At 45.2% G+C, this 24,865-nt stretch overlaps 2 protein-coding genes and 1 long non-coding RNA gene across 3 annotated transcripts in view; 1 reads left to right on the top strand and 2 right to left on the bottom strand.

Annotated features, from left to right (window-relative positions):
- The window catches only part of REV1 (REV1, polymerase (DNA directed)), an 83,636-nt gene extending 69,493 nt beyond the window's left edge, over positions 1-14,143 (top strand). The window contains exons 12-21 of the mRNA XM_014529767.1: positions 7,642-7,751; positions 8,223-8,402; positions 9,399-9,558; positions 9,761-9,963; positions 11,035-11,268; positions 11,892-12,012; positions 12,582-12,802; positions 12,900-13,038; positions 13,283-13,385; positions 13,739-14,143. Of these exons, the coding sequence (XP_014385253.1) occupies positions 7,642-7,751; positions 8,223-8,402; positions 9,399-9,558; positions 9,761-9,963; positions 11,035-11,268; positions 11,892-12,012; positions 12,582-12,802; positions 12,900-13,038; positions 13,283-13,385; positions 13,739-13,850 (1,583 nt within the window). The 3' untranslated portion in view covers positions 13,851-14,143. The remainder of the gene's footprint in view (positions 1-7,641; positions 7,752-8,222; positions 8,403-9,398; positions 9,559-9,760; positions 9,964-11,034; positions 11,269-11,891; positions 12,013-12,581; positions 12,803-12,899; positions 13,039-13,282; positions 13,386-13,738) is intronic.
- Positions 10,002-11,028, bottom strand: LOC106724027. Its single transcript, XR_001359778.1, has 2 exons — positions 10,928-11,028; positions 10,002-10,427 (listed from the first exon to the last, which is right to left on the bottom strand). It is a non-coding gene; the product is annotated as an uncharacterized LOC106724027 (long non-coding RNA).
- Positions 14,144-14,321: 178 nt separating the features above from the next.
- The window catches only part of EIF5B (eukaryotic translation initiation factor 5B), a 53,223-nt gene continuing 42,679 nt past the window's right edge, over positions 14,322-24,865 (bottom strand). The window contains exons 15-24 of the mRNA XM_014529763.1: positions 22,714-22,845; positions 22,126-22,308; positions 21,822-21,983; positions 20,404-20,535; positions 19,371-19,502; positions 19,202-19,278; positions 18,937-19,101; positions 17,498-17,636; positions 15,942-16,103; positions 14,322-15,696 (exon numbers count right to left, since the gene is read on the bottom strand). Of these exons, the coding sequence (XP_014385249.1) occupies positions 15,589-15,696; positions 15,942-16,103; positions 17,498-17,636; positions 18,937-19,101; positions 19,202-19,278; positions 19,371-19,502; positions 20,404-20,535; positions 21,822-21,983; positions 22,126-22,308; positions 22,714-22,845 (1,392 nt within the window). The 3' untranslated portion in view covers positions 14,322-15,588. The remainder of the gene's footprint in view (positions 15,697-15,941; positions 16,104-17,497; positions 17,637-18,936; positions 19,102-19,201; positions 19,279-19,370; positions 19,503-20,403; positions 20,536-21,821; positions 21,984-22,125; positions 22,309-22,713; positions 22,846-24,865) is intronic.

Genomic DNA, 24,865 nt, shown 5'->3' with positions numbered 1-24,865 from the left:
TCCCCAGGGGCTCTGCCTCTCAGAGTCCCAGCAACCGCTGCAAACCTCGGAGAGAAAGCTGCCTTCGAGTTCCGACCGAAGCCAGACAGTCCCGCTTCTCCCGTTTGAGTCTGGGTCCCCGGAGACTCGCCCGGATCTGGAGCTCAGAGTCTGAGACTCCCTCCCGATTGAAACAGACAACCGCGCCCTCAGCTGCCAGCCCGCTCTGCGCGCACCTCCGCACCTTAGTATTTCACTTCTGCACTGCGCCTCCTCTGAGTCTCAGTATGCTATTCTCTTTCCTCCTAGTTGTAGAACTTCCACTCAGCCAGCCTTCCTGTGATTCTGGATGATGTCCGTTCCATCTTTTAGTTGTATTTTTGAGGTGGTTGTTCAAGGCAGCAAACTCTGGCGTTAACCTATGCCGCCATCTTCAAGTCATTCTGATGGGTTAATTTTAAAGCTTCCTGATCCCATATTAAATAACTTAAAAGATTGTATTTAATGTCAGAAATGTGAAATATGACATTTTGATGTTTCATTTGATGTTAAATTTGAATAATCATATAAAATCTAGCTGGCAAATTACAGGCAGGTCCATGAATGATGTCATGTGGTTCAGTGTCATTTTGTTTATGATGTTGAGGAGAAAAGAAATTGATTCCCAGGGGAGTTGGCACGGTCTCCCTTCCCCATTCTGTGTGGGTTTTCTCCATGTCCCTCCTGCACCTTAAAGATGTCATGTGAGGGGAATCAGGTGTCTCAATTGTCCCTGGTCTGAATGAGAGTGGGGTGGCCTTGCAATGCAAGAGCGTCCTGTCTGGGGGGTCCCGCCTGGTGCTCTGAGCTGCTGGCTGGGCTCTGGCCTCCACTGGACTTGAACCAGTGGGTTGGAAAATAATGACCTTGCTTGTTTTTATTACTCTTTCTTAAATGTATGTAGAGCTCACATTTATTTCAATACTTACAAATTTCGGTCCATAACGCCATTGTGAAATGAGTCATTTTTGTTGGGTTTCCTGCACATCCCCTACTGGGGGTGTGCCCGCAACCAAGGTACATGCCCTTGACCGAAATCGAACCTGGGCCCCTTCAGTCCCCAGGCCGACGCTCTATCCAGTGAGCCAAACCAGCCAGGCCAGAAAAATTCTTTAACCTATGAGATGCTTTGATTATGTCACCTAAAAACAAACTGATGAACAAAACAGGTCCAGAAATATGGCTGCATGAAAAAGAATAACAGATCTCAGTGGGGGAAGTGGGGAGAATGGAAGAACGTATGTATATAACCTATGGACACAGACAATAGTATGGAGAAGGCCTTGGGTGGACCAGGTGGTGGGAGGAGTGGGGCAAAAAGGGAGAAAATGGGAGACATCTGTAATGCTGTCAACAATTTTACAAAAAGGAGCCCTAGCCAGTGTTGCTACGTGGTTAGAGTATTGGCCTGCAGACTGAAGGGTCGCAGGTTTGATTCCGGTCAAGAGCACATACCTCGGTTGTGGGATCAATCTCCAACCCCAGTCAAGGCACTAGGGAGGCAACCAATCGATGTGTCCCTCTCACGTTGATGTTTCTCTCTCTGTCTCTTCACCCTCCCTTCTACTCTCTCTAAAAAAATCGATGGGAAACATATCCTTGGGTAAGGATTAACAAAACAAAACCAAAAAAAAAAGGAAAGACTGATGATAAACAATGTCAATAAACAAAGGATCAATTCTTTTAAAAAATTTTAAGGGAGATTATTTTCTCAAAAGGTTCGCCATCACTGGGCTAGGTTTTCCCAACTCGCAAACTGCTTTATATTTTCATCCTAAAATTATCATGTTTTTATTTAGTTTTAAAATATATTTTATTAAATTTTTACAGAGAGAAAGGGAGAGGGATAGAGAGTTAGAAACATTGATGAGAGAGAAACATTAATCAGCTGCCTCCTGCACACCCCCTACTGGGGATGTGCACACAAACAAGCTACATGCCCTTGACTGGAATCGAACCCGGGACCCTTCAGTCCACAGGCTGACACTCTATCCACCGAGCCAAACCAGTCAGGGCCTAATTGTCATGTTTTTAAAAATAAACCATCTATGTGAGCGTTTTCTTACTTTTTTGCACTATTTTACTTTTTCCATCATAAAACTTCTTTCATGCTAAAAACATTTCCCCTACACTTTGCAGATGGGAAGTCATAATATAAATGATTGATGTTTCTCTTCCTAGTCACTAAATATTTTGAAAGTGATTTGAAAATATCTAGATCTCTTTATACCTATCTCAATTCCTAGGATATTTTAGTGGTTGCTATGTATTATATGTTAATAGTATTCATAGAACTGAGTATCTGTTGCTTTATAAATATAGCTATTAAAGATTAATATGGATTATTTATAAATGATCAAAGCTAAGAAATATACATAGTATTTGCCATTCATTTAGATTTACAATTTAAAGAAGACTATCAGATCAACAAATCCTCAAAACAGACTTAAGAAGTAGTGATTATCTATAACCCATCTATACTAATAAAAGGGTAAGATGCTAATTAGACCGGATAGACCAGACGTCCTTCCTGACAAAGCCGGGGCCTGGGCGGTGCCACCCAGGTCCCAGGTGCCTGCGGCCAGCCTGGTCAAAGCCACCCGGGGTCCTGGGTGCCTATGGCTGGCCAGAGGGAGGAAAGCCCAGGTCCTGGTTGCCTGCGGCTGGCCGGAGGATGGAAACCTGGGTCCTGGGTGTGGGGGCTGAGGCAGAGGCGGTTGGGGGCAATCAGGCAGGCAGGCAGGCAAGCGGTTAGGAGCCAGCAGTCCCGGATTGAGAGAGAGAGATGTCTGACTGCCGGTTTAGGCCTCATCCCATGGGGTTCTGGATTGCGAGAGGGTGCAGGTTGGGCTGAGGGACCCGACCCACCCCGCCCATGCTCGGATTTCGTGCACCAGGCCTCTAGTAATTAATAAAAACCAAGGAAAAGTATGAATAGAGATCTGTAAACTCCGATGGTATGTGATATTCTGTAGAGGCAGGCTCAGCCTGGGGCCATTTTTGAATTAAGTTGCTATGCTCAGGGTCAGCCTGTCCACGTGTTCCTGACCTCTGGTGGCCTAGCTTTGGGGTCAGGCTGTTGACTTTAGTGCAGGGACAGAAAGGACAGGAAAGGCCTAACACCTGCACCCACAGATGGTTGTGGACTTGGGGAGAGGGGCCTGTTGGGAAATTTCAATATAATCATTCAATAAATGATTTGAATGAGACGTTTCCTCATTCAGGGAGGTCTCATTTCTGTTCATGAAAAGATTAATCATTGTAGTCTCTGAAAACTGGTAGAATGCATTTTAAAATGCGTTTTTTTAATGCGGGAGCCACAAATATAAAACTTCAGTTAAGAGCTGAGACTAGTATGAAAATACTTAGTTTTTTGCACATCACTTTATGCCACTCTGCACACTGTTTTATATCTGCTGGGCAACCACAGCTTTAAGACTTTGGTTCCTGAAAGCCACATATATGTAAAAAAAGAGTTCATGCCAAACATGATTACAGTCACATTTTTTATGGAGATGCTGCTGAGAGGGACAAGAGGATGCTGTCAGCCACAGAAAACTTCCAGCTTTATCATGAAGGCCTTTGTTTACCAGGAAAACGGGTTACAAATTACCCATTGAACAACGTAATTTATAAAATACATTTTTATGCAGTCGGTAATTTTGAACTCTGTTTACCTATTTTAATGAACCTTTAATTACCTATTTCAAATGGTAGTTTGTTATTCTATATAATAAAAGGGTAATATGCAAATAGACCAAACGGCGGAACAACTGAACAACCAATCAAAGTGTAATATGCTGATATGCTAAGGCTGCTCAACTGCTTGTTATGACGTGTACTGAACACCAGGGAGCAGTCAACTGGTCGACCAGTCACTATGACGTGCACTGACCACCAGGGGGCAGATGCTCTGACTGGTAGGTTAGCTTGATGTTGGGGTCCAGCTGATCTGGACTGAGTGAGATGGGCCAGACATGCCCTGGAGCCCTCCTGTGGTCCCTCCCTAGCCTGATCATGCATTGGTGGGGTCCCTCAGCCTGGCCTGCGCCCTCCTGCAATCTGGGACCCCTTGGAAGATGTCGGAGAGCCGGTTTCAACCCGATCCTGCAGGCCACTCCCCTTGGGAGGGTGCCAGATGCAGACTGATTGGGTGCGAGCCTGTGGCAGGCACAGTGGGGCTGGGATGAGCGGGAGCGGCAGGTAGGAGCTGCAGGTGGCGTTGGACTGCAGGTTTCAGCTCGATCTCTGCAGGACACCCAGAGGGACCCCACCCATGCACGATTTCGTGCACCGGGCCTCTAGTTATTTCTATAATAAGTTGGTTATTAGGACTCTACTCTGGATATAATTTTTTTTTAACATGGTTTCTATAGGAAAATCAGATCCAGTTTATAATAATACATTTTCTGGGAAAGTAACCTGGAGCTTTATTTTTTCAAGATACATGGAAAGGAACATCCAAAACTGAAATAATTCTTTGGAAGGGGAACTGGTAGCAATTCGTTTCCTCTTGGCATGTCCGCACTTTTAAATGTCGTATCGTTCGTTACTTAGCATTGTATGTTGTGGTATATTCAGCAGTGCCTAGGGGCTCCCTCTGTCTAATCTTATTAAGAAAATCAGCCTGCTGATCATTCTCTTTGGAAAAATCCAGGTTCTCCAGAAATCTAATTACAACATTAAAAAAATGAAATTGATACTTTATTCCCCCTGACTCAGGATAATATTTATTTGGCTTTTTTATAAGCACGTATCTATTTGCTGCTGTTGGTATTTCTTTTTTGTCCTGAACTTTTAAGAAAAAATGTTTTATGAAAATCTTAAACATGTAATACAAAAGTAGAAAGAAGAGTACAATGAACCCACATGGGCCCATCACCTGACCTCAGCAATTGCTGTGAGCTCCCCTTGCAGCATCCTCCCCTCCTCCCAGTTATTTTGCAGCACATCCCAGCTGCTATAGCCTTTCCTCCACAATATGTCCGTGTTTACTAGTACCTCTAACAAGGTAAGAACTCTCCGCTTAGTAAACACAGCAATATAATATACATTTTGCTGTGCTCTTAACATATTAACTTGCATGACACATGATGCACAGGAAGCACATAATTGATTGAAACAGTGCCATTTTATAAGCGTCACCAAGATATAGATGAGCTGTAAGCCAGCCACTGACACCTAACATTGTGGTGGTATCCTGGCTGCATAAGAAATGCTGTAGTGGGGGATTATGAAATACTATAATGCTGACTCTGTTTCCTCTAATTCGGGGGTTGACAAATTACTTCCTGTGGGTCTGGTCAGCCTGTGCTTGTTGTATATGATTGGTGTGAGGGAAGAATGACTTGTCATAATGGCTTGTGAGAAATGAAGGCTGCGAAGGGGCCCACCAGGCACCAGTGTTTACTGTCCGGCCCTTTACAGAAAAGTTTGTGGATTCCTGTGTAGTCTGACTAAAGTCCTGTTCAGTTGAGTGAATTAAGAACTGGTCTCCACATTCTGTGATTCTGTAATTTCTTGTACTTGGCCTTGACCACAGTCTTGTGGCTTCCAGACTCTGACACTAGATGAAACTAATAGAAACGACAGATTTTAATGACCTGTCAGAGCTACATGGAGACTGAGATCTGGCTTGATTTTCACTTAGGAAAGTTTTTCCTACAGCGCTTTTCCTTTTGGGGAAAGAATCTTTCCCCTTTGGAGTTCTTTTGTGTATGTGGGTCAGTTTGAAGTTTGTACATCTGTATTTTATCAAAGGAATACGTCTGATTGAAAAGGTGTCGCATGCAGTGCTTCCAGTGCTGTGCCCCCCCCCCAGCTCCAGTGCCGTTCTTTCTGCTCTTCAGAGGTTTCTCCTGGTATTTACCTCCATGCTTTTAGGGACACACTTAAACTGCTATTTCTAGCTTCTTTCAGTTTTGTAAAATGTTGACTGACTTTCTACTGTAGATGAGGATTTATTCTCTTCTCTCTTCCATTGTCAATGACTATTTTCCCTGTATGCCTGTTTCTTTGCCCCATAAAGTCATCGGTTTTTTGATCAATCACGGTCTAGTGTTAAATTGTTACAGCCACATACATACTGTACAGTGATCCACGCATTTCCTCTCCTGTTGAACAGGTTTTTCTCGATTTACTGAGTATCTTGTTGGCTTTTTTTGTGAATTGACCAGAGGTTGTTCCCAAACCCCTTCCAGTGTGTCTCAGTACATCAGCAATCTGTTGGTTTGACCTTTTTTTCTAGGAGACCTGTCTTTTGGGGTCCCCCAGCCTGCTACTCCTGGCTGATTGGTTCATCTCAAGACCCCCTGCCAACCCTGCACTGTGTGCATCCCTGTTTCCTCCTCCTGGATCTCACTGAGGAAGAGTGCCTGGCAGGATGCCTTTGTGAACGTAACTTAGAGTTAGAAGTCACTTTTCCAGTTTGTCAGGATTCCTACTGAGAAGTCCATCCCTTCCCTTCCGGAGCTCTCAGGACCTCTGTCTCAGGCTCTGGAGTTTTATTGTCTGCTCTGTCTCCTTGTGCCAGGGAGTTTGTCAGCATTAAATTTTTTGTTTCTAGTAACATTTTAAATTTCCGAGTGTTTCGTTTTGTTCTTTGGACATGTAAATATTCCTAGTGTTTCACATTGCAGCATTGTCTCTGATCTCTTAAATACTCATCCAGTCCCAGGGTGAGTGTTTCTCCACGTTCCTTTTTTCCTGTCCTGGCTGCTGTTACAGGAGGTTTTCTCCCGGTATCTGTCGGGCAGTGCTTGGCTGTCTCCCACCTGGGACTGTGACAGTGCTGTTTGGTCCTCTGGACTCAGTGCGTCGCGTAGACCTGTGGGCTTCACCACAGCCGAGTGTTTGGAGGGGCTTGCTGTGGGGTTGCCACAGCCATTGGTAGTGTCTCTGGTCTTTTCTGTTAGCTTACAGGTTCACCAGAATGGAGTCCTCCAGCTCGCATCTGGTTCCTCGATAGGAAGGGGGTCTGGTCTGGATGGGGAAGGGGGATCTTTTGAGAGAGGTGCCTCCTCCCTTAGCTGTGAGTGGCAGGCCCCTCTTAGGTGGTGAAAGGAGGGGGGCTCTCTCATGTACATTCTCATCCCCTTTCTCTCCCCTCCTTTCTTATGTACCTGGCACCTTTCATTCCTGCACTTTTCTGAGGGTCTGAGCCTGCTCAAGTTGGTGATTAGCTGTGGGCTTTTAGCAGGCATTTGGCAGCTTACCATTTACTGATTTGCTATTAGTATTCTAAATTATGGATAACATTTTTCTTCTCTGATCCCCTCTCCCATTTCTATCTTTAAGAGTTTATACCTTTTAAAAATCATTTCAAGTCACTTTAGTGGTGTTTTGGAAAGAAATTAAGATAAACATAGGTTTAATTCACTAAGGTCCACTAAAAATCATGCTTTTAATTTATTTTGCATTTATCTATGTGACATAAATTGAAGGTTATTATTAGGTAACAAATCAATGGAAATATTTTTCCAAATGGTTTCCGTGGAGAAATAGGCATGTGTCACAGATGAATGCATGATGTCCTCAGGGCACGGAGAAAGCGAACACATTGTACTTAACATTCATGCTTTGGTTGCAACACAATATGCTTATATTTGTTTATGTATTAACTAGAGCACCTCGAGATGCTGGCGGTGCTCCAGTCTGACCCAGCATCCTCGTCTCCTGCCTGCAGACAGGGTGCCACCATGTCCCCCTTGTCATGGCTGTCCACACGTGTTTGTGTACAGAGCTGAGGGAAAGTAGGATTGTAATGAGCTTATATCCACATGTTGAGATTATTCAATGGCCTTACCTCAGACTAACAAAACTAGAGTCAGGAACCAAAATACAAGGATTCTCCTTTGCCTTCTTAACATTAACCATTCCGCCGCAACTTTCTTGGAACCTAAAGCTTCTCTTGGTATCTAAAAAGCATTGTACTTAACATTCATGCTTTGGTTGCAACACAATATGCTTATATTTGTTTATGTATTAACTCGAGTATTTTTTTTTTTAAGTTCCAACTTACTTTTAGTTGGCCAGTTCTTTATTAGTTTTTTTCTTAAAATCCCAATATCCTATATGAATTTTCTTTTCCCCTTGCTGCCACTGTAATTAATTCATTTGGCTTCCTTGAGGGAAAACTCTCTCATTGGTTCATACTTAGGTGAACTTTTTGTGGCTTCCTTACACCTTCCTTGTAACTCTGTAAGCAGTGCCCTGAAGCAGAGATACCCGTGGGCGCAGGGAGCAGCTCCGGCCCTGTAAAAAGTTACTTCTGTCCTTACAGGACCGTGACTCTCGACCAGGCAACAGACAGTGCAAAAGTAATTGGAAAGGCCACACTGAACATGTTCCACACATTGAAGCTAAACATATCGGACATGAGAGGGGTGAGTACACAGCATTTAAAATGCTTTCTGTAACATGGTTTTCACTGGAGGCCTGATCTGAACATGGCCATGGCGGGTGTGGGGTTTGTTTGCAGGTTTCAGCTCCTTTGATAGAAACTGAAAAACTCAACTCTCACCTGACCCGATCTCCTTTTTCAGAGAAAATCAAATTTGTTCTGAAATCTGTTTTCTGCCTAGAAATCTTCAGTTTTTGTAGCACTTTCTTTAATTAACCAAGGACTCATTTTACATGCATTATCTTGCTTCCTATTCTTGTTTCTCTAGAAATAGATGGGACTGGGAGGAGTGTGAATCTGCAGTTCTTGTACTTATCGGGTTCTTTTTAATCAGAATCGTATGTCTGATGAGGGTGACTAGAAGAAATGTGAAAACCTAGTTTCCTTAAAGATGAACCTTGGCTGGTCCCGGTGTGCGCGCACGCGTGCGTGCGTACAGGGTAGTTACTGGCTGGTGTGGGCGTTGTGGAAGGACTGGGGTGCTGCTGCAGCAGCCGTGACTCAACTTCTCCCGGCTCTGCTGTGCTGATTCTGTGCTGGTGCAGGGTGCTTGTCTGTACAGATGCCTGAAGGGTACCCGCTGCCCATCCACTCCCAAACCCATTTTTTAATATTTTTTATTTTATATGAAGTTTGCAGGTAGACTATCTGCTTTTCAAAATTTTTTAGAATCTTATTTTAAAAACTTGGCTGGCAAGAACTTTGGTGAGATACAGCAGCTCCCTTTTCGGCTGTTCTGTGTGAAGAGATTGTTGTATATGGGTAGAAGTGGATACTGAAGGTGGAGGGACTGTCTGCTCACCAGGTAGTATAGAAGCCATTTTTGTAAAAATCATGTAGAAGGCTGATTAAATACTTTAACGTTATATTCTAGTAACAGGAGCGGAAGATGTAAAAAGAGGATTGGCTGAGAATTTTGCTCAGTTGACTTCATGTTTCACTTCAGTTTTCCTAAAAACATACTTTCTTCTGATTCTAGGTTGGGATTCAAGTGAACCAGTTGGTTCCTGCTCATCTGAGACTTCACGCCTGTCCCAGGCACGTGCCAGCTCAGCCAGATCCCGGTGGCTCCCACTCTGTCCTGGACCTCCTCCAAGTTCAGAAAGCAAAGACATCCTCAGAAGAAGAGCACCAGGAAGGTGGGTGGTGGGTTGGTTCTGCCTGGGGCCGCTGTGTCCTTAGGAGAGCCGTTCATTGTAAATGCTGTCTGGCAGGGCTGTGTGTGGCCCTTCAGACACAGGCTGGCATCAGGATGAGCATATTGAAGTCTGTGGATCAGAGTGCCCCCCATGCGCCCAGATGAGCTGAAGAGGCTAGTGTATGTATTTTCTCTACTTTCAGTATTCCTGGCTGCCATGGATCTGGAAATCACATCTGCCTCTAGAACTTGCACGTTCCTGCCATCTCTCTCTACACATCTGACATCTGCTGTCAGCCCTGTTACGAGCAAAGCCGAGCCTTCGGGGAAATGGAATGGTCTACATTCTCCCATCAGTTTAAAATCAAAACTGAACCTGAGTATAGAGGTCCCATCACCTTCCCAGGTATATTTCTATAATTAAGTATGATAAAAATGCAAAAGTAGTTTTACAGTAGGAACGATGTGTTTAATTTCCTTGCCAGTATAGTCAAGAGAGAGAGAAAAGATGACTCCTTAGGGCCAATATATACCTGAATTCCAAATGCCACATGATCAGTGTAAGTGAAAGATTGGTGCTTCTGCAGATCTGCAGCCCTTGCAAGTTGTAAAATGTTGAATGAGAGCCAGTTCCTTAACTGCCTTCGTGACAGTGTCCACCACAGGCACTTCCGGAGCGGAGCACCAGCGCTGGCGATCACTAGAAGCCTGTGACAGCAGGTGCACAGTTCACTGGGAGGGGTGACTTTCCTGACCTCGCTGCTCACTGAGCTGGTGTGCGCTGTTGGTGTGGCGTGCTGCTGCAGGCCGATGGGAAGGCTGATTTCTCTGCAGCACTAGGTGGCAGAGGCTGAGAACATTTGCCGCTGGCTGTAGGCGAGGGAAAGGGCAGGTATGGGCCTGAGTTTTCAGAAAGTTGCTCCCAGCGAGGTCAGATCGGCCTGCCCAGCTCAGGAGCTTCGTGCTTCCTAAGGAATGTATGAGGGGGGGAGGGAGGAAGGACCTGGCCAAGGGAACAGGGATGCTAGTATGTGGGCTGGAGCAGTTAAGCTTTTTTCTAGCTGTCTGCTCTTGGCCTAGAATTATTTGTGCTTGGGGGCATAGAGTTTCCTGTCTGAAAGGCCAACTTCTGGCCTTAGAAATTTGACATATTTGCCTTTGGCAGTGGCCTGTGCCCAAGGGTGGGGTCAGATTTGAGCTTAACAGAGGCTCTTCCTGTGTGGACTGACCTGATCCTGTGGGATCGGCCAGTTGTCTAGTCTCGTCTCCAGTGTGTACATAGGGTCACCTTTAGAACCACACATTTCTACTCAGCCTTCGGAGGCAGGAGCTTGGGGGTGGCTTTCCTGGCCTGGTTATCTGCACCTCACCTTATCTTCATTATCCAAGATGTTAAAGTTGAGGTGGAAGTGAAGTATGATCTCTCCAAACACATCATCTCTGAGCGTGGTTCAACCTTGCACCCTGTATTTTACAGCTCGATCAGTCTGTTTTAGAAGCACTCCCGCCTGATCTCCGGGAACAAGTAGAGCAAGTTTGTGCTGTTCAGCAAGGGGAGCAGCATGGTGACAAAAAGAACGAACCAGTAAATGGCTGTAATACAGGAATCGTGCCACAACCAGTGGGGACAGTTTTATTACAAATACCAGAACCTCAAGCATCCAACAACGACATGGGAATCAACGTAATAGCCCTTCCAGCATTCTCACAAGTAAGTTAAATATAGGGTCTTCTGCCAGTTTAAATGGCCCCACCCCCCTGCTCCAGCTCAGGGCATGTCTTATTCCCTTTGCCTTTGCACCTCAAACTCTCATTAGTCTACACCACGTCCAAGGGGGGGCGGGGGGACAGGGGATAGGGTCGTCTCATCATCATCTGTAGGACAGACAGACAGCAGCCTCTCTTGAAGCAACTGAGGGCTGAGAAGAGGGAGGCTATGGCACATGGATGTTCACAGCTTCTACCCAGAACATCCTGTTCCCGTTTCACCAGCCAGAGACCACTGATGGGCTGTACTTGAGAAACAGGATGCAGAACTTAACTCGGGGACAGTGACACAGTCCAAGTCTGATGTCTCAGAAAACATTACATACGAGCCGAGCCTGTGCTTCTTGCCCTGGTGACTTTTTTTAAAGTTCACTTCATACTCAGAATTGTATTCCTTATTCTCATCCTAAAACCCCATGAGGATTTAATGAGCCTTAATATTGAGGACCTGTTCTGAATTCATATAGATCAGAAAAGTATGATTTGAAAATAATCGATTTTGTGAAAAGTATAAGCCAGCTGCCATATAGAATCAACTTGTTTGACTTTGAACCTCTTTTCCACTAGGTGGACCCTGAGGTGTTTGCTGCCCTTCCTGCTGAGCTTCAGAAGGAGCTGAAAGCAGCTTATGATCAGAGGCAGAGGCAGGGAGAGAGCAGCGCGCACCAGCAGGCAGCCAGCACCGCAGGTGAGCCCGGGGAATGGCCTCCAACAAGGAGCATGCGAGAAGCGAACCATTGTGTGTAATGGCCAGAGTCTCAGCTCTTAGTCATGTTGAGAGGAACAGAACAAGTAGACAATATAGTAAGTGATATAGTCCTAGTTAGATTGGTGTAACTTCTTGACTTATAAACACCATTCTTGACTTTTTTAAGCCTTTAAAAAAACAAAGATGCCTAAATAGGTATTTTCAGAAATCTTTTTGCATAATTGCCAAGGCCATTGTCCTTGGAAACGGACACATGAAAGGATGTAGGTTAAAAACAGACTAGTGCTGATGAGCCGCTTATTTCTATTTCACCTGCCGAGTTTTCATTGCATCCTGTGAACACAGTTATCAGTAAGCAGTGGTCCAGCGGAGACAAGGAAGCGGGGAGAGCAGAGCCTGCACCTCTCTGCCCTCATCATTAATGCCTCCCAGTCTCAGCTAGAGGCCTTGTTGGGGGTGCATGCGCGCAAGGGTTGGGTTTGAGTGGGGGAGAGAATCCTTATTACTATCCAGATACCTTGTTTGAGGATCTTATGTTCATGTTTTAGTGCCAAAGAATCCGTTACTTCAGCTGAAACCAGCCTCAGTGAAAGAAAAGAAACGAAACAAGAAGAAAAATCCCATCAGTTCCCCCAAAAAGGTTCAGAGCCCTTTGAAAAACAAGCTGCTTAACAGTCCCGCAAAAGCTGCGCCAGGGGCCAGCGGGAGTCCCCAGAAGTTAATCGAAGGGTTTCTGAAACACGAAGGTCCTACCCCCGGGAAGCCGCTGGTCAGCTTTATGCTTCTTAAACTTTGACCTTTTACTGAATCTTAATGCACTTGATGTTGTGTAAATACAGCACTTTTATCATTTGTTTTCTTAACAGGGAGAACTCTCTGCTTCTACTTCAGGTGTGCAGCCTTCCCCATCGGGCTGTGTCAGACCCCCGGCACCCAACCTTGCCGGAGCCGTCGAGTTCAGTGACGTGAAGACACTGCTCAAGGAGTGGATCACCACCATTTCAGGTTGGCTTGGATGGGCAGAGCCGAAAACTGATGTGTAATGCATGGTCCTGTGGTTTCAGAACATGACAGGCTCAACTATGTCAATGGTGCTCATCTTTCTAAATCTGATAGTCTTCAACAGCCAAGCACTTACACTGGTTGGGGAGGTTCCCTCATAGCCCATTCGACTGCGTTGTTGTAAAAACGCAGTTTCCTGTCCTACAAACAGGTGGGCTGGTTCTCATTTGAGGTCTTTCCCCTCTAGATCCAATGGAAGAAGACATTCTGCAAGTTGTGAAATACTGCACTGACCTGATAGAGGAGAAAGACTTGGAGAAACTGGACCTCGTTATAAAATACATGAAAAGGTAACTAGTACTTCCATCGAAGGTGAAGTGGCATGTCGGGCTAGTGGAGGGAGGGCAAGGCTCGAAGTTTTGTAGTTTCTGGCAGTCGGTTGCCTTACCTTTGCTCTCCAGGGTTAATGAAAAAAAGGTGCCTATTATTTAGAATCGCAGAGAAAGGAATGCCGTAATACTGGCTGGGTAATGAAGTCAAAATGAGATTGTTCCCCTTGGGATTTAATATAGTTTAAAACCAAGGGAAGTCCTTTGGAATGTTCGAGAGTTTGCCAAAATCGATTGATTCTTATATTAAAATGTTAAACTGATTCTGAAGGAATCATGAGTCTTTCCTGATGTTCCTCTTTCCCCACCTGTAGGTTGACGCAGCAGTCGGTGGAATCAGTTTGGAATATGGCATTTGACTTTATTCTTGACAATGTTCAGGTGGTTTTACAACAGACTTATGGGAGCACATTGAAAGTTACATAGTGTGAGCAGGGAGCGCGGTGCTCTCGCTGCTGTGCCATAAGTGCTTGTGAGGTATCTACAAAGTGCATGGTAGTAATGCTCTGAGTTTTCATAATTTCAAATTTCTTTTTGAGCAAGTGTTTTGTACATTTCTTTTCAAAAAGTGCCAAATTTGTCAGTATTGCATGTAAATAAATGTGTTCTTTTACTGTAGTATAGATTCTATTTACAAAATGTTTGTTTATAAAGTTTTATGGATTTTTACAGTGAAGTGTTTACAGTTGTTTAATAAAGAACTGTATGTATATTTTGTACAGGTTCCTTTTTGTGAATCTTTTAGGAACCAGATCCGGAACCGTTTGTTACACCACGGGAACAACCTGCAGCCCAGACTCGTGCTGGGCTCTGTAATTCCGGAGAGGGCCAGGCTGGTCTGCTGCTTCCGGACAGCGCCCCCCCCACCCCACCCCCCACGCAGGAACACAGTTAAGAGCCTGTTAAGAACATCTTTACTTCTTCCAAGTGGAGGAGTTTACATGTGGTGAATTAGAACACACAACTGAAGATTAAGTTTCTCCTGGGAAAATTATGCCCCACAGGTGTTTAGAGGTGTTTTTCTTGCCTCTGTTGGCCCTTGAGGAACTTCAATAATGACGAGTGGTACAGATTTTCAAATGTACATAAAGTATTTTTATGCTATGTTATGCCATAACACTTGAAAAATATAGTTACTTGGGAACATTTTCTTCAAACACCTACACTGACTTCATCCGACACTGTTATAAATAGTCAGACCCTTGAGATCTGTTACAGGAATTAATCTTATATTGAGGAAAGGACCTATTACCCACACTTTTCAGGAAAACCATAAAACTAGCTATAATCAGATTACTGATATAAATGAGTCATTATGACGTCTCCATGACAATTTAGAAGCACTAAGCCCAAATAGTCATCAGTTCCGTTTTCTAATCAGAAAATGTATGCATGATAGACTTTCTAGGACAAAATAGACCAAGATTATTATATAAAAACTAATGTTAACCCTGTGCTGGTACACAAGGTTGGAGACAGTTCATAAAATAGTTCTTATCTTTAAAAGAAAAGAGCTGAAGACTCATGGGAGAGAAGCTACGCTAACACGAAGGCCTAGCAGAGCTTTCTAGTGAATGTTCTCTTTATTGGAGTTCAGAATTGTGCTGATTACAATGGACTCATGACTAGACAAGCAGTCAATAGCAGCCAGCTACACTCTACACCATGGTTTCACACAAAGCAGATAAATACCAGAATATCTAATTTTCTATTTTAAAAAATTCAAAGAGCATATGGCTGGGGAAAAAAATGACTGGGAAGGAGATGCATAAATAAAATAGTATTTCTTACATCAAAAGTCCCAAGAATCACAAAATCTGCAGAAGCTTGGTTAATCAAACACTGCAGTACTGATTTAATCAGTATAAAATCCAAAGAGCTTTAGATCTGTAATAAAAATCCAAATTTGGGGAAGGGCAAACTTTAAAACAGCAGCAGGTAGGGGTGGGGAAGGAGCGGGCATGTGGACAGGCACCTTGGAACTGTGGGACATGTATTTGACCACTGTCAAACCAGTGTAAGTTTCTTGGTTTCTCATGGAAAACATTTTATACATCTATTTTTTTCCTTCCATACTTAAGTGCATCAGTGTCCGGATATGTCCATTCCACTTTTTATCCTGTTTTTCTTGCATTTACTCTAATTCTTGCCCCATGTGGAAAAATTAGATGATTTCAAATACTTTCTTCAGCTCCACAATAAGCTGCCAGTCACTCTTCTGCATCTCGTCTCTGAACCAGTCTTTCAGAGCATCGATGGACTGCCGGCTGATCTGCAAAGGACGAGGCACGGCGACATCAGAACAGAATGTAACCCACGAGTGCCCAGAGAAGCGGGCGGCCAGCCGCCCCCAGATGCCGGCCACTCTGGACACCGAGGCGGCGCTGCCGGGCGAGGGCTGCAGGGGGACCTGGGAGACCGGCAGCCCGCGCTGTGAAAAGCTTTCTAGACGGCCGCTCGACCCATCAAGCCCGCCCACGACCCGTCCCTTCAGGTGCCCCTCTGGCAGGGACTTACCTTACTGACGAGAATGTCTGTAGCTTCAAAATGTCTCCCGTACATTTTGGGGGATTCACCAGGAATAGGTTCTATTTTCACACAGACTTCTTGTCCTTTTTTTGCAACATCCACTTGTTTGTGGTTTATTTCAATACTTGTTACTATTCCAATGTCCACAAACTGTCAAATAAGAACAGAGGACAATGTAAGCAGAGGAATCCTGCCCGTTGCAGGCACCCAAGAGCCGAGCCTGAGGAAAACCAGTTGCTGAGCACGAGGGCCAGTGTCAAAGCCTCGGCTGCTGACCATGGCCACCATCTCTCCGCAGTGGAATGTTCTCGTTGATAAACTGGTGACACAGCACAGTCCCCCCTGCCCTTCCTGAGGTGGCCACAGCTTGGAAAGCGCTGTATGCCGTTTCCTATTTCTGTCCCACCCTTCAGGACAGGTGCCCAAGGCTCAGAATCAAGCATGAGCATGGAGTGGCTGCTATGAGCAAGGGGTGAGGAGCTGGGGATGAAGTCAGGGAGGCTTTGCAGGTCCACGTAAGGACTTTACATTTCATTCTGAGGATGAATTATGAGCAGCCTAGTCTCAATTTTAGGGGTGGGGGGGGGCATCCTCTGCTTGGGAAGAGAGAAAGGGTTGGCCAGTCATACAGGAGACAATAACTGCAAATAAACGTCCTAGCTCAGCCCAGAAATGGAAACTACAGGAATGGTCTGGGGCAGCGTCCTGCACCGGGAGGAGGAAGAGATGCTTATGCTCCAGGGGCATGTGGCTCCCACAGACCAAACTGGATAACTTGGCCATCAAAAGTATCAGTGATGGATTACAACAGAATTTACAAAACCAAACAACACATGAGAAGAGGGGAGAAGTGCTAAAAAGCAAAACAGATGGATACTTAATGAACAGGTCAGGGGAGTGAGGGCTCTTTACAGAGGGAGGTGGGTGATAGAATCACAATTTTGCAACCATTTATGTAATGCTTGCTTCTGGGATAAAGGCTGAGGAATAGGAGATCATAGGGACTCAAAGTACCCCACAGACCACCTAGTAATTAATTACAAAGGGGAAAGGTGTGTCTCTAATGGAGAGGCTGAGCTGGCAACACACAGCTCCCCCAGCAATCAGGTCACTGACAATGAGCACCTGGACATGCAGGATCCTTTCCTTAGTCACAAAACCAGACAAATCCAAGTGGAGAAATGCCCTGTGAAGCAATGGTCTGTCTGGACTCTTCAGGAAGGACGGGCTGCTGCTGATGAAGACTGAAACACCCAACAGCCAAAGGCAGTGCACATGAAGGGATCCGGGACCGGATCCGGGACCAAGCCAGCAGGTGGGCAATTGGTGAAATGTGAAAGGGCTGTAAATTGCAGTCTTCATAACTGATGCACCGGTGCTAGTAACCAAGATTGACTAAGGAATGCTGACATTTAGCAAGACTGCAGTCTAAATTACACAAGGCAACACGCTCTGCTTGGTATAAGTCTTTTGTCACCATTTCTGGACTCCCATTTACTGCTTAAGAGATAGCACATTGTTCTTAAAGTACAACTGGCACTTACATTTTTGCTGGGGACACACATGGGGGTCCCTTGTTTCACCTGACCTGCTTCCACCGTCACGCCCATCACGATGGGGTCTCGGGAATTGAAAATATACTGAGGGAGGATTTTCATCTTGCAGGGAAATACTGCTATGTGCCTGAAAGAAAAAAAACAAGGATTTTAAAGTACTGTCACTTAAACTAAAAAGCAAGTACAGGTGAACACAAGGCTGCTTTCCCAGACCCCTGCAGGCAGCAGGGACACTGTGCTACCCGGGGGTGTGCTCAGTCCACAGCCACCTTCTGTGGTTCCTTCCTCTCCACCCTCCCCTGCCCATCAGGTCTTGGAGAAACTGCCCCAAGGAGCATCTGGTGCCCAGACTGAAGGGCTTGAGCTACAGACGGCACTCAGGTCTTAGAACCTCAGTGGGAGCTACTCTCAGGGTGGCGCGTGGCCCACGTGGAGGCTGTTCTGGGGACCCGCAGGCATCAAACCACATCCTCCTCTTCTCTGGCATGCTCCCAGATCAGACGATCCAAAAGCATTTCCCTGCTCATGAAGCAAAGCTTCAAGTGCTTTCACAGCTTCTTAAGTCTTAAGCCTTCTCACGTCAGGTTTCACAACCTACAGTGAACATGTCTCAGTCTAAATCCTCCTTACAGTCTGAACTTTGAGAATATGCCCGATTGAGTCATCTGAGGGTGACTCTGCTCTGAGCCTTTGTGGTATCTGGCTTGGACTATGGGAGTCTCCTGATGGGCCCTCATCCCTGACTCCAAAGTCCATCCTATGCACAGGGTCCCACGTGCTCTGGGTCCTGCCGACTCCTCTGAACTCATCCCTCCAAGGGTTTCTGTGTGGGCCACTGCCCAGCGTTGTCCTCATTCGTGTCTGGGTGGCTGGATCGTAACCTAGATCTCAGAGGGGAGCTGCCTCCCAGCTCTCATCTGGGCCCGCCCCTGCTCTGTTTTGCTTTTTAGCACTTCTCCCCACTTCTCGTGTGTTCATTGCTTGTCTCTCCCCTGAGCTCCCAGAGGAAGGGAGTGTCAGGGGCACTGCTGACTCTAGCTCCTGCGAGCGCCTCTTACACTGAGCTCCTGGTCAGGTAGGCTGCAGGCCCAAGCTTCGCTCCCTGGAATGCCTCCCTCGTTTCAGTTCCTAGGTTCCCCATTCCCGGCAATCCCAGAGAAGGAAGACAGTCCCCAAATGGAGCAGCTACCCCCATGAAAGAGACTTCCATTTGCCAAACTGAAAATGGGAACCAAAACGCAGGCCAGGAAGACTCCTGAGGATTTGTCCCCGCACGGTTGGGAGGGGGTGGGGACGGGGTTACAGCACTGCAGGTACAGCCTCCAGCAAACACCATGCTTCTGCTGTCCACACACCTTCCTGCTGTTGGGCAATTCTCCAATAGTCACCTTCATCAAAGACCAAAGTAGGGAAAATCACCAACTTACTTAAATTCCTCTTGTTTCTGTTTCTTGTAGTCTTGTCTATATTTTGTAAAGGCATCAAATAAATGATAAATAATTTCTGCACTAAAAATTCTAACTCCTAAACTATCAGCCATTTCTTGTGCATCCCGTTCGATTCTCACATCAAAGGCCAAAATGACTGCGTACCTGGAAGTCAGAACAGGAGAGACAATGAGAACGGCGCACACCCCAAGGAGTGTGCACAGAAATCACGGGCGAAGCCTCTGACGGGCGGGCGGGTACTCACTGGGGGTCATGCTCCAACATCACCGAGGCCTTCATGACGTCTTTCTTATGGACGGGGCCGATGTTGATTCCTGCGTACTGGAGACAGGGTGTCCGCATGTTACCTGACCACGTGGCAGAAGCAGCCCGCCACCAGCCACCACGGACTGCAGTCGGGTTTGGTTACTTACCGGCACTTCTGACGTTCTCAGAAACTCCAGTAGAGCTTCCAAAGAGCCCAGTGTCGACGCCTGCACATAAACTCCTTTTTCTTCTAATTTGATAGCATTTAGTGTCTGCTTTAGCTCATGGATCAATTCATCCTGAAGAAGAAATTGGAATTTACACGGCTGTACATACAACTCCACCAGCAGCAGCCTAGAGTATTCTGAAAACAAAACCAAGGCCTACAGGAGCCGGCACTGCAGAACCTGAGCAGGAGTGGAGGGCTCTGGGGCCACATTCGAGCTGTGTCCAACCTCGCTTCGCCGTGTGGGGTTTACTAACACTGAAATATGCTTAACCTCTGCTCAACTTGGCAAATAAGGCAGACAGGTGAGAGGAACGAAATAGTCCAACGGCCCGGCTCAACTGTCTCAATTTTGAAATTACCCTAATCTCGCAGCCCTGTCCTCCGTCACTGCTCCTCTGAAGGTGAGGAGATTCTAAGTAAAACAATCATGTTGATGCCAAGAAGATGCAGGTGTCCATGCCAACCTGGGACTGGCCGACGAGGCATGCCCGCCCTCTTCTCCCTGCCCTGGGCCTGGTGCAGCCTGAAGAGTGATTGCTGGGCCCAGCTCACCAGACCAGCCGTGGGCTGAGAACAGTGGTATAAACTGTGGCTCACAATCCGCGTTTGTGAAGCTGCTGGGCTCATGCGGCATCTGCTCCTACAAACAGGCACACCGGCTTTGAGTGACTCCCAGGACCTAGTTCTGCCCACATACTCGGGCATCTAAAATCAAACAACTTCTGGACTTATTTTTTATTTAAGTGAAATGTGTATTTTAGAATTGTAGGGCACATAAATATTACTTATGCCAATTCGTATGATTATACAAACTAAAGTAATGGGGGGGGGGGCGTTTTAAACTGGAGTAATTTTTTAAAAAGTGTCAACTGTTCGCTAAGAGGCCATGACCTAAGGCTTCCCTCGCCATTCCTAGTGCGAACCCCTCGGCCCCACGACAGGTCAGGTGGCTCCAGAGGAAAACCACTTACTTTAAGCACCGGAATCTCATCCTCCTTGTGCGCCACCAGCAGGGGTAAGCCAGCCAGCGTCTTCTCCAGGTCTTTGCCGAGAATCTTCACGCCCTGAGCTGCTTCCACCTCTTTGTGCTTCTCATACTGGTTCTGCAGAGACCAAAGCACGTTACCACAACCATCGGGAAAGTGCTCAGCACCAGGAGAGGACGGAAGAGACAGTATTTCCATGATCTTGGGGTAAAGATTTCTTAAACTAGACATAGAAAGCAATACACAAAAGCTTGATAAAATCAACAGTAAAATTAAGTAGTTTTGTTTCTCAAGGTGCCAGAAAAAGAGTAAAAAAAAGTTACGGAATAGGAAAAAATGATGCACTAGCTACCTACCAATCAGCCTGATACCCTGACTACTAAACAACTCGGAAATGTGCTAAGGAGAAACAATGCCAGGGCACAATAGGCATTTCACAGAGAAATTCAAATGGCTATAAACAAAATAATGGCCACGATGTTTCAATCAGGCAAGTCCGACCTGGAACAGCAAAGAGCTACACAGCCACCAGAATGGGAAAAACACAAAGAGTCAGCATCGAGAGCTGAAAGATGTGAGTAATGGACACAGGTGGGAGTGCAACATCACTCACTGTGGACACTGGCCTTCCCTACTGAAGGTGGAGCTAAGCCTAAGCAATGAGTCCGCCCTTCACTCCTATACACACCCTGGAGAAACCTGTGCAACCGCCCCAGGAGACAATACGCCATGTTCACGAGTGTTGGCAATGAAATGTACAACTGGAGCCAGCCTGCACTCTCCGTTACCAGGAGAACAAACTGAACACAATGTACTTGTGCAATGGCCCACCACACACAGCTAAGGGGAACCACAGTGCAGCAACACCCATAAATCTTTATTTTTTGACTGAAAGCAGCAGGATACAAAGGGAAAATGAGAATGACACGATGCATAGAAAGTCCATACTTTTTAAGGGCGCATCCTCAGGTATGGAAGCTGTAAGTCAGAGAGCAAGGGTACTCGTTACTATCACGACAATGGACGCACGGTCCCCTCGGGAGCAGAGGGAGCTGAGTCCAGGAGAGGCACACAGAAGGCTTCCGGGTGTCAGCAGCACTCTTGCCCTTGATCTGGTTGTCTGCTTCCTAAAAACTTATTCAACTGTTCTATGTTCAACAATAAAAGTTGATGATGAAAAATTACTTAGCAGTGTGCTTTGGTTTTTATCAAGAGCTTAGTTGGCGAATAAGAAGATTCTGGTCCCTCCTATATGCAGACCTCTAACATAAAGTGGGGGAGGGGTGTGCGTGTGCATGTGCGTGTGCGTAGTGAGCCAAGCAGCACTCAAAATGAGGAAGTGACCTCAGCAGTTTCCCAACACGAAAAGTCCCCACAGGTCACTGCTGATCACCACGGCTTACCTTCACTCGTAACTCCTTCATAGGTGGAGGCAACAGGAGGCCTCGGATCTGAGTTACGATGGGCCCTTCCACTCCGGGAACAATAATTGTATCTCCTTCCTTCAAACGGCCATTGATCAATATCACATCTATAGTGGTGCCCATTCCTGGGAGAGCCTTAACCTAAGAGACATGGTTGCAAAGAAGTATAAGCTACAACGCGCCATGCCGATTAAATCTAACAGCAGTAAACATCCCCACCCAGGAACCTACTATTAAAAATAAAAACAAAACAAAAAAACGATCGCCTGCCAGGTAACCTTACCTCCATCACCTGTGCCCGCAGCTCTTCACAGTGGGCTAGCCTCTTGCTCAGCATGGTCTGCGTCAACTCGACGAGAAGGTAGATGAGGCTTCCCATTCCATCACCAGTATGTGCAGAGGTAGGTACCAAGGACACAAAAGTGCGGGGATCTTTATTCTCATAAAACAAAGCCGCATTCAAACCCTAAAGACATAAAGTGCAAAATCACCCACAAGGCCAAGCTGTGGAGGGCCATCCAGAACAGGAATGCTTAACCCAACTAGAAGCTGAATGAGCAAATGGCTAATCCTGAAACTCGTCAGAAACACTCAAGGAAAGGTCATGCATATCCTGAGGCATTCATTATGTTTCAGAAAAAATTTCTTCCCAAGTTAACTCAGTTTTTAAAATTTAAACATTAAAACTACCTAGAGATCTTTGAAATATGCACTTTCTGATTTACAAAGGAAAAGGTCTAAGGGGAAAGAATAAAAGTCATCAAGTGCCAGGAATAGGGGAACAGAACCAGTATTAGTGACAGACAAGGCCATGAAAGAAAACGCTGCTCCATGATGCAGCCTCTTCATAATGAGTGGACGGCTTTCTTACCTGCTGTGCAAATTCCACTATAATAGCCTTTGCTCGCTCCTCAAATTCATCTTTTGTGTTCTTTTTCTGCTTCTTTAAAGTGGCTGCCACATCGGACTCGGGGCTTTTTTTCCAATCATACAGCCTATCAATCTAGAAGAGTTTTTCACAGAAAACACTTAAAAAGGTTAATAAATGCTCCAGAAAATTCCTCGTGTTAATTATATTTACCCATATTTTTGTGAATTACTCATTATTTTATTGCACCCAAAGCCCCTGACAACCTGCATCCCCTCCTAAATTAGAAACCGCTGAGTCCTGAGAGGTGGCCATTTGTTTGCAAAAGACGAGATCCCAGAATGACCCAGCACCACCACCACCACATTGTTGGAATTCCAAAATGGCTTTGTATCAATAGCAGACAGGAACAAGGATCAATTACAGCAAATACCATCACCAGGAAAATTATATACCAAAAAAAATTGAAAATAAAAAATAATTATTCCCAATCTCAGAGAATAGCCCATTTTAATTATTCTATTGCTCAAATTGGCCAAACCAGCTAGGGTAACACTATTTATATAGAATACAAAAAAACACAAATTATAAGAGAATTTCTCATAAATTAGATTTTGTCAAGCCCTGGCCAAGTGGCTCAGTTGGTTGGAGCACGGTACAGTACACCAAAAGGTGAAGGTTCAATCGCCAGTCAGGGCACATACAAAGATTGCAGGTTTAATCCCTGGGGAGCATGTAGGAGGCAACCGATGGATGTTTTTCTCTTTCTCTCTCCCTTCCTCTCTCTAAAATATAAAAAAATTAAAAATAAATTAGATTTTGTCAAGCCCTGGCCAAGTGGCTCAGTTGGTTGGAGCATGGTACAGTACACCAAAAGGTGAAGGTCCAATAGCCAGTCAGGGCACATACAAAGATTGCAGGTTTAATCCCTGGGGAGCATGTAGGAGGCAACCGATGGATGTTTTTCTCTTTCTCTCTCCCTTCCTCTCTCTAAAATATAAAAAAATTAAAAATAAATTAGATTTTGTCAAAATCAGAAATCTTTACTCTTCAAAACACATGGTAAAGAAAATGAAAAAAACAAGAAAACGCCAAGTCCTGACTACAAGAGTTACCTGCAGTACACATAACTGACCAAGGAATTATATCAACAATATGTAAGAAACTCTTAAAATTCAATACAACCCTGACTGGTGTGGTTCAATGGTTAGAGTGACAGCGCTGGAAGGGCACCCTTCAGTGTTCCAGCGCTGTCACTCTAACCATGGAAGACAAGCAGTCAATGTGTCTCTCACATCGTTCAACACTAAAACAACACTGATAAAAAATGAGCAAAGGATTTTAAATAGATACTTCACAAAGAGAGAGGTGGCAAATAAGCACAGGAAAAGATGCTTGATGCCATTAGTCATCATGGAAATACAGATTAGCACTGCACACTTATTAGGATGGCTACAAGTCAGCAACAGCGTGCAGGAACTGGAGCTCTTAAGCACTGTGGGCTAAAATGTAAAACAACTGGTACATCCCTTTGGGAAAAATGTGTCATTTTCTCACAAAGCTGAACATACATATACCATATGACCCAGCAATTCTTGTGTACAAATGTTCGCAGCTGCTTCATTAATAAGTAACCTAAAATAGAACTAATCTAAATGTCCTTCAATGGGGAAATAAAGTGTGGTATTATTCAGATAATAAAATGTTACTCAGAAATAAAAAGGAACAACCTATGATATATGCAACAACATGGATAATCCTATTATAATGAAAAATGCCAGACTGGAAAGATTACACAGTGAATATTTCCTTTAACGTGAATTTCTAAAACAGGTAGACTAGTCTATAGTGGCAGATCAGTCTCTGCTTGGAGTTGGAGATGGGGGCAGGCTAACTGTAGAAGAACATGAGGGAATGTTCTGGGAATACAAAAATGGTCTATATTGTGAATGGTGGTGGTTATGTGTGTGTGTGTGTGTGTGTGTGTGTGTGTGTGTGTGTGTAAACTTGTCATTCATTTTGAACTTACCATGAGTAGATTATATGAAAGTTATCTATCCTATATAATAAAAGGGTAATATGCAAATTGACCCCAACAGCAGAAAGACTGGGAATGACTGGTAACTATGACACACACTGACCACCAGGGGGCAGA

The sequence above is a fragment of the Myotis brandtii genome, unplaced genomic scaffold (assembly GCF_000412655.1).
Source record: "Myotis brandtii unplaced genomic scaffold, ASM41265v1 scaffold1169, whole genome shotgun sequence".
NCBI classification, from domain to species: domain Eukaryota; kingdom Metazoa; phylum Chordata; class Mammalia; order Chiroptera; family Vespertilionidae; genus Myotis; species Myotis brandtii.
The sequence above is the reverse complement of the archived record's forward strand: the minus strand, read 5'-3'. Positions and strand labels throughout refer to the sequence as shown.